The 8093-nt window shown below is 28.9% G+C and overlaps 1 protein-coding gene and 1 long non-coding RNA gene across 4 annotated transcripts in view; both read left to right on the forward strand.

Moving 5' to 3' along the window:
- Positions 1 to 472: 472 nt before the first annotated feature.
- Positions 473 to 4849, forward strand: LOC115243479 (uncharacterized protein PF11_0213-like). Of its 3 annotated transcripts, XM_029820535.1 has the most exons (4): positions 473 to 841; positions 958 to 1063; positions 1153 to 1441; positions 1688 to 4849. In XM_029820535.1, the coding sequence occupies exons 1-4, from the start codon at positions 771 to 773 to the stop codon at positions 4705 to 4707; spliced, it is 3486 nt and encodes a 1161-aa protein (XP_029676395.1). In that variant the 5' UTR covers positions 473 to 770; the 3' UTR covers positions 4708 to 4849. The 3 variants fall into 3 exon arrangements, with proteins under 3 accessions (XP_029676395.1, XP_029676394.1, XP_029676396.1); XM_029820534.1 differs by having other exon boundaries at positions 1153 to 4849; XM_029820536.1 differs by having other exon boundaries at positions 821 to 841; positions 1190 to 4849.
- Positions 4850 to 7648: 2799 nt separating this feature from the next.
- Positions 7649 to 8093, forward strand: part of LOC115243539 — a 6931-nt gene continuing 6486 nt past the window's right edge. Inside the window, exon 1 of the long non-coding RNA XR_003885241.1 lies at positions 7649 to 7889. This is a non-coding gene — a long non-coding RNA (uncharacterized LOC115243539). The remainder of the gene's footprint in view (positions 7890 to 8093) is intronic.

The following is an 8093-nucleotide window of genomic DNA, read 5'->3' on the forward strand; positions in this document are numbered from 1 at the left end:
GTGTATATATATATATATATATATATATATATATATATATATATATATACATATACACACATACTACACAGTGTGTTTGGAAAGTTAATACTATACATCTATTTCAAATATTAAAAAAAAATCATCATTTATCAAACTTTATTAGCAAATTAGTCTTTTTTTCACAAAATATATATTTTATTTGATCTCCATGAATATGCAAACAAGCCTTGATTCATCTTATCTTGTTATTGAAAATCTCAATTCTCCTGGTGATATGCCTGAAGAAGAAAAACTGATTTGCTATAAATAATGTTTGATGAATGTTTTTTTTAATATTTGGAAAATAGATGTATAGTTATTTTCCGAACATCCTGTATATATTACATACTTTTAAATAATTCAGACAATATTTTATTATTTGTAATGAAATAAAAATATATTTAATAAGTTTAGTACAAACATTTCAATAGTAATACATATATTGCTGTCCGTTATATGTACTCAAATGAAAAAAAATCACGCGCAGTTAATAAAACATAGTCAATCAAGTAATAATGTTTTTGTACTTCTGATCCACAATTATGGATCTAGCACGGACATGCACCAACCGGTCATTTTACCATGGCATCAAAAAGTGGATCTGGCATCTGGCCATGTAGTTCCGCTAATCCAATTAGCGCCACTGTACCAGTTAGGTTAGGAAAGCGTGGCCCCCCCCATGTATCTGTGAATTTGTTCACAAATTACATATATATTTTCTTCGATTTTATTAAACAGTATAATAACTTATGGAAAATTACGTGGTGGAAAACATCAATAATGACTTCCTTTCACAGTCTTATTCTCAAAGCATCGAAAGGTTAGTTAACATCTTTCACATGTGTAATATATGTATAAAAAAAAAATATATATAATGTGTGTGTGTGTGTGTGCAATTATAATTATTTTTAATAAACATTGTCGATTTATGTGTAGGATTACGGGAACCAAAGATCACATCTTTAATTTTCAAATACCAAAAAAGCTTCTGAAAGTTAGGGAAAAATCTTGGGTTAATTTGTTTGGCAAATATTCTAAAAAGGTATATATCTCTTTTTATTCCTTTATTATATCATTTTTGATAATAACACATTTATAATAATTGATACAAAATTCATATTTTATTTGTAGATGTCTGATGATATAGTACTAAATGTTGATACTTTAGAACCCGATGAAGAGGAAATAGAAAAAGAAGTTTGTGAAGAAGAATACACTTGTGAACAGCGAATACCTATGCGCAAACCAGCAATTTTAATACAATATTGGATAAACACTGGTAATCAACCCTATAAAGCTCTTCTAGATGAAAATGAATTATCTGATACTGGAGTGTCTCTCAGCGAGAAAGATATTACACTTTCATTACATTCGTCGGTTTCAAATATAATAGATGAAGGCAAAAAGCTGGAATACAAGAGTGAGTCATCCTGTAGTTCTGTAAACACTGCAGCTTATATTTTATCAAATGCAAATATTACAAATAAAGCAGATACTATAGCTATTATAGAAAGTGCAAAATGTAACAAAAATATTAATTCTTTAAAAAATATTTGTATTAAAGATATAAAATTTACATCCAATAATACTATTCAGTGCATAGAAAATGCAAGAATCAATCGTGTGACACACAATGACAATAGCAATGTTAATACTAATGTTCCAGATATTGAATTGTGTTCGATGTCGAAAGAATATATAACATCAAAAACATGTGATCAACCTACTACTAACGTAGTAGCATCTGATAACACAATACAGCCTAACATATATTCGCAGAGTTGTGAACAAACTGATAAGATGAATGTGTTAAGTATCAGCGAAAGAAGTTTAGACATCCAAAGTAGAGACAACAATATTCAGCAGTTTAACGAAACATTGGAACTGTTGACTGGAGATGGTGAAAACAATGGTACTTCAAATCAAGAGAGGGACAAGATATTAGAAAAAAATAATTCTTATAAGGAGGAAATATCAGAAAATATTGCACAAGAAATGATTACAAATGATACAAGTTTAACAGCTTTTTACCGTAAAAAATTGTATACAGGTAGGAATTCTCCTATAGATTTAATACAAACTGAAAAACATAGTATAAATAGACTATCTGGAGCAATGCAAAGCTTACATCCAGCTTTAGATTCTGATTGTATAATTAAGGGAAAAACATTATTAGTTCACAAAGACGAAAGTGAAAACTTGTCTCCTAGCAAAACAAATCTTGGTTCTAAAAAAACGAAAAGAAAAAGAAAAAAACGGTCTTCTATTTCTGATAAAATTATTACTAATACTAGTAATGAATCACTAAATAATAACAGTACTCAAAATTATATTGATAGTTCCTTCAAGATTTCGTTAGACGATACCAATTCAGATAAACGAGACGATGTTTTGCTTTCAGAGCGCAATAATGCAAATATTTTTGTAACGAATGAAACATGCAAACAAGATTTATCTTCCCTTAATATAAATCCAGTAGTTCTTTTGGAGCGAATTGTACCTTCCTTTAAACAACATAAATCCAAATCTGCCGAGAATAATCACATCGCGCAAAAAAGCAATGTATGTAATTACAGACATTTAAACGAGTCTAATAAGTTGTATACTTGTAATATCGAAAATATAGAACTAGAAACGATAGATAGCGACGAAAGTACCATTCTTGTTTGCCAATGTAAAACTGCTTCATATTCAAAAGAGAGTGATTGTTCTTTTAATTTGAGACTAAGTACTGAAGACGACTTTTCTGCTTCAAATACAGAAGAGAAAGATGATAAACTGTCAAGTTTGAAGAGTATTGATGTTAGTCAGGACAAAGAAGAACCATATATTATATTAGAAGAATTATTTCCATGCGTGTCAGTAAATAAGGATTGTACAAATGTTGGATCCCGAGAAATTGATGCTACAGTGGAACGATTACCATCAGCAATAGAACCACAAATCTTTAATAAAGATGACACTATTCGGCAAAAGGTTGTATTAAATAAATTTAAAACATTTTCTTCCAATTCATATCAAACAAACAAAATGGGTAATGTGAGATCTCGAGAAATTAAAGTTATATTGGAACGATTACCAGCATTGGTAAACAAAAATTTTACAAATACAACTATGGAAACAGAAATTATGAATAAAAGTAACATCCAGCAGAAAGAAATATTAAATAAATTTAAAACACATTCTTCTAATTCATATGGAATAAATAGGACAGATAACGTAAAACTCCGAGAATTAAAAATTGCATTGGAACGATTACCTCCAAATATATGTCATAATGGTACAAATATTTTTGCTGATAAAAACATAATTTCGAAAAATACAAACTTGCATAATAATAAACGAAAACGTCGAATTAGAAAAATATCTAAAATTTCGGCGTGTGAAAATGTAGAGACGTCTATTCAAACAGTTGACAAAGTTGATAATAATTATTCATTTAGATTGCGTACCAGAACTAAGAAACATAATGATTCAAAAATAAGTGATACATCGGATATTGTTGTAGAAGATCAAGTTTTCGATAAGATAGAATCCGAGTTTCCAATTCAATATAAAAATGATAGCAAAGTGAGCCAAGCTAATCATAATAAGTATTCAGTTTTAACTTTCACGTCATCGGATGAAGATGATTTTGTTCGATTGATACAACGTCCCAAAAAAAGACCAAAATTTACAAAAGATGACGAGCTATTAGACGAAACAAACATCACTGAAAAGAATTTGTGTAATGAGGCTAAACTTGTTGCTACTAATAAGGACAAATATCATTGTAGTAGAAACTTAAGGACAGTAATATTTTCTTCAAAAAAGCCTAAAACAACAAGAGAAACTTTTGAATCAATCAAAGAAAGAAAAGGATCAAGTGGAATCGAGATAAAATCTTCCGATAACACAATTACTTCTTTAAAAATGTGTGAAAATGAAAAATTTGTGTTTACTCCAAATAAGAATGACAATGATAGTATCGCTAAGAATTTAGATAAAAGAAAGAAAAGAGCTTCTTTTCTTAACTATAACAAAAACATAAGTAATAGTAACAAAAGACGTTTGAATGCAATAGTGAAAAGGAATGGGATAGATTATAAGGATGACAGCTGTGGCATGTTCTTCCAAACAAAAACGTTTTATTCAGACTCCTCAGATTCTGAAAAAAATAATAGTTATACTACACCTATTCGTAAGACCCACAAAAATTCTTTTGTGCATCATGAATTGCAATATCATAATCATGACAAGTTGGAAGAAATCTTTAATGATTCTAAGAGATATAGTAGAAAACATTCAAGCTCATTAAATTCTTCCTTTGAGAAGCATGAAGTCACCAATCAAATACACAATATTGAAATTGAATTGGGCTCAACTAGCAAAGAAGTTAAAATAAGCAAACGATTGGATAATGAAAAATTTAATGATAATATTAATTCAAGAATTATTAATACAAAAAAAGATACGTCTCCTTGTTTTATAAATGATACATCGATACGAGATACAACCACGCAAAAAAATATGTATTCAAGTATTTCTCTTGGAAAAAATAATTTTAGTAGTTTATCAAAAAATGAACAAATCTCTGACGAATCTAAGAATGCGTCAGCTATTCAACAAGACGACGTTAAATCAACGAAATTGTTAATGTTTCAAACTAAAACTTATTATGACTCTGATTCGAACGATTCTTCATAGTATTTTTTAGAAAATATGTATATATATATGATACTCGTGGTATGTTTGTATAAATTATATAGAGAATATATGTGTATAGATGTAGATAGAGAAATATATATGAAATGAGATGAAGTTAGATACCGTACATCAGAATAGTAAACATATATTGACAGAGAGAATGTAAGATAATCTTAACATATTAATAAATAAATAAATATATATATGTAAAATACATATAAAATATGTAAAACATAAATATATATAAAATAATCTACACACACGCGTGCACACACATTATCTAGCTAGGTAATATTAATAGATTAATAGAATACTAATAAGTTGTATAGGCCACGATTGCATATTAACAAACATTAAAAGTTTAATCAGTAGAGTAAAGCAATATTATTTTTCTTGTCTATTGCAAAATTCAAATTTTTTGTTGACTCAAGGAGTCATACAATATTATATAGATGATACGTTATTTTTCGAAGAAAAATTGTATCAGAAAGTTTTGTATACATATACATGAAAATGTATATACCCAACGTATGTATTTAAACATGTAATATATAAATATATACCAGCATACATATATATATACACATACACAAATATATATATAAATAAGTGGAAGTTGGACTGCACATAACATTATTTATATTTGAAACACTTTTATGCGCGTGCGCGTTAATATTGATAATATAAAAAAATGCTGTATTCTATTAAATTATTGATTAGATTTGTAAAATATGTCTTCAAACTCGAAAATCTTTTAAATCATGAATATTTCACTACTTTAATCAGAATTTTTTTCATAGTTCTATTTTTGTAAATTTTATAAATATATATTATATTTTATGAGAAATATTTAAAAAATCTTTCGAAAAATATCGTAACATTCGGAGTAGAAAGAATTCTTAATAATTTGTAAATTTTGCCAGTTATTTATTAATTGTTTTCCACGTAATATATTATAATATTATTAAAACATATAGCGCAAAAAAGCCATATATATACTACTAGATATAAAAGAGCTGTTTCTTGCAAAAAATTGTGAATAAATATAAAGGACATTTGAACATACAAAGAACAAAAATTTTTAACTATTTTTTGTAACGAGTAACGAGGATTTTTATCGTGTTTAAATGCGTCGTATAAAGTTATATAAGGGGATACCGTGCGCAAATCCAATTTATAGATTTTAACGCCAATTTTTCGAGGATGCGAATGGAGCTCGTAGATCGCAATATTCCATCGTTATAAAAAGCTAAATTTTTTTTTTTGTGTACAACCAATTTAATATAAAATTCAGAAGATGAGTTTTATAGGGTCTCTCTCCCTTCTGTGTGAGATATCATAGTGTAGATCAGTAGTAAATCATTCGGATTACAACATATCAAATGATTATCACAATTAATTCATAATTCGCGAGTATGTCACATAATCAACGTATAAGTCGCTGTTGCTCATTTTGATTAAATAAAAAAGTGAAACTTTTAAATAAATTAATGCAAGTAGGATCCACATATTATAAATTAATATAAATTAATATATAAATTAATTATTTGAAATATATACGAAATATATATCGTATGATAAATTGTTTTTACACGTTATACATACAATATCGTATGCATGCCAGCAGCCAGCATGCACAACAATTATTCTCTTTTTTTTATATTATTTAGTTAATCTTTTTTATATACAAATAAAAACGATGATTGCATCTTATCATATAATAGTTTTGGAACAAATATGTAAATTAATCCGAAATGTATTAGAATTAATTGACGAAGCTTAAGAAGATGAGTTTTATAGGGTCCCTCTCCCTTCTGTGTGAGATATCATAGTGTAGATCAGTAGTAAATCATTCGGATTACAACATATCAAATGATTATCACAATTAATTCATAATTCGCGAGTATGTCACATAATCAACGTATAAGTCGCTGTTGCTCATTTTGATTAAATAAAAAAGTGAAACTTTTAAATAAATTAATGCAAGTAGGATCCACATATTATAAATTAATATAAATTAATATATAAATTAATTATTTGAAATATATACGAAATATATATCGTATGATAAATTGTTTTTACACGTTATACATACAATATCGTATGCATGCCAGCAGCCAGCATGCACAACAATTATTCTCTTTTTTTTATATTATTTAGTTAATCTTTTTTATATACAAATAAAAACGATGATTGCATCTTATCATATAATAGTTTTGGAACAAATATGTAAATTAATCCGAAATGTATTAGAATTAATTGACGAAGCTTAAAAAGAGCATACACTTATTTTTACATACATTATCATGTGTATTTAGATGAAGTTTTAATTTTGACTTATTGAAAATATTATTTATAATATATACTATCTGATTATTATATTTAGCATTTGTCTAATTTTTTAAAAGAAGTCATGTTACGATGATATCACATTCTCTTTCTCCTCCTCCCACCTTATTCTCTCTTTCTTTCATACAGATGCGATACAGTTTGTTCGTAAATTAAATTAATGTATATTGCATATGTATTGTGCAATGCGGAATACAATCTATAAATTGTTTTTTTTTTCTGGTGAACGCGTACTAAAATAATAAAGCCGATTTTTGGTGATATACTTGGATACGGACCGTATTGTTTGTGGGATGGTTTTTTTTCTGGGCACGCGATAGAATAAGGATAATAAATAAGTAATTAATTCAAACTGGCGGAATACTAACGAGACAATGCTCTCGCAGTTTTTAAAACGCGAAAAAGAGAACGGTTGTCGTAAAGAGGGGTGTTACGGGAGAGAGAGGAAAGAGGGGGGAGAGGGGGGTTAGAAGAAAATGCTCGATGAAAGCAAAAATATCGGTGCTGAGGGGCACCCTTTTGTCCTAGCCAGCCTGAAGAGTGACCACAAACAAAAAACGCGATCGCGCGCGAGCAATTTCAGGTTGTTCGGCCGAGTGCGTGCGCTCTTTACTCGACGTGCTTTGCGGTGCGCGTATGTGCGTATATAGATTCCATTGAAGGGCATTTCGCGAATCTGTGGAGAGGCGTTTTGTTTGCGCGATCGGGGCGGAGAGAAGGCCGGTCTTTTTCACGATGGTCGTTGCCGAGAGAATTGCCAGCAGAATAAATCGCATCTTGCCCGATGGTTGTTTTCACTTCGTCAATGCATGTGGTCGCACGCTTGATACAAGGTACGCCACAATCGTTTTTCCTCTAACTTATATATTTCATTTTAAGTAGACAGCCGTTACTCTATATTTGGATGCCGATTAAATAGTCATCAAATGCTACGCATGATCATAATCTATATGTATTATACTTGTATCTGTTTCATGTCATGTCGTAATTGAAAACGCGCGCGCATATATATGAAATTATTATGTATATAATTATAT

Source organism: Formica exsecta, unplaced genomic scaffold, assembly GCF_003651465.1.
Source record: "Formica exsecta isolate Colony F162 unplaced genomic scaffold, ASM365146v1 scaffold72, whole genome shotgun sequence".
In the NCBI taxonomy this organism is placed as follows: domain Eukaryota; kingdom Metazoa; phylum Arthropoda; class Insecta; order Hymenoptera; family Formicidae; genus Formica; species Formica exsecta.

Excerpts from the sequence above, each read along its gene's own strand:
- LOC115243479 (XM_029820534.1), top strand. The coding sequence starts at position 771 with ATGGAAAATTACGTGGTGGAAAACATCAATAATGACTTCCTTTCACAG. Across the intron at positions 842-957 it reads TATTCTCAAAGCATCGAAAG|GATTACGGGAACCAAAGATC; the intron begins GTTAGTTAACAT and ends ATTTATGTGTAG. Across the intron at positions 1,064-1,152 it reads TTGGCAAATATTCTAAAAAG|ATGTCTGATGATATAGTACT; the intron begins GTATATATCTCT and ends TTTTATTTGTAG.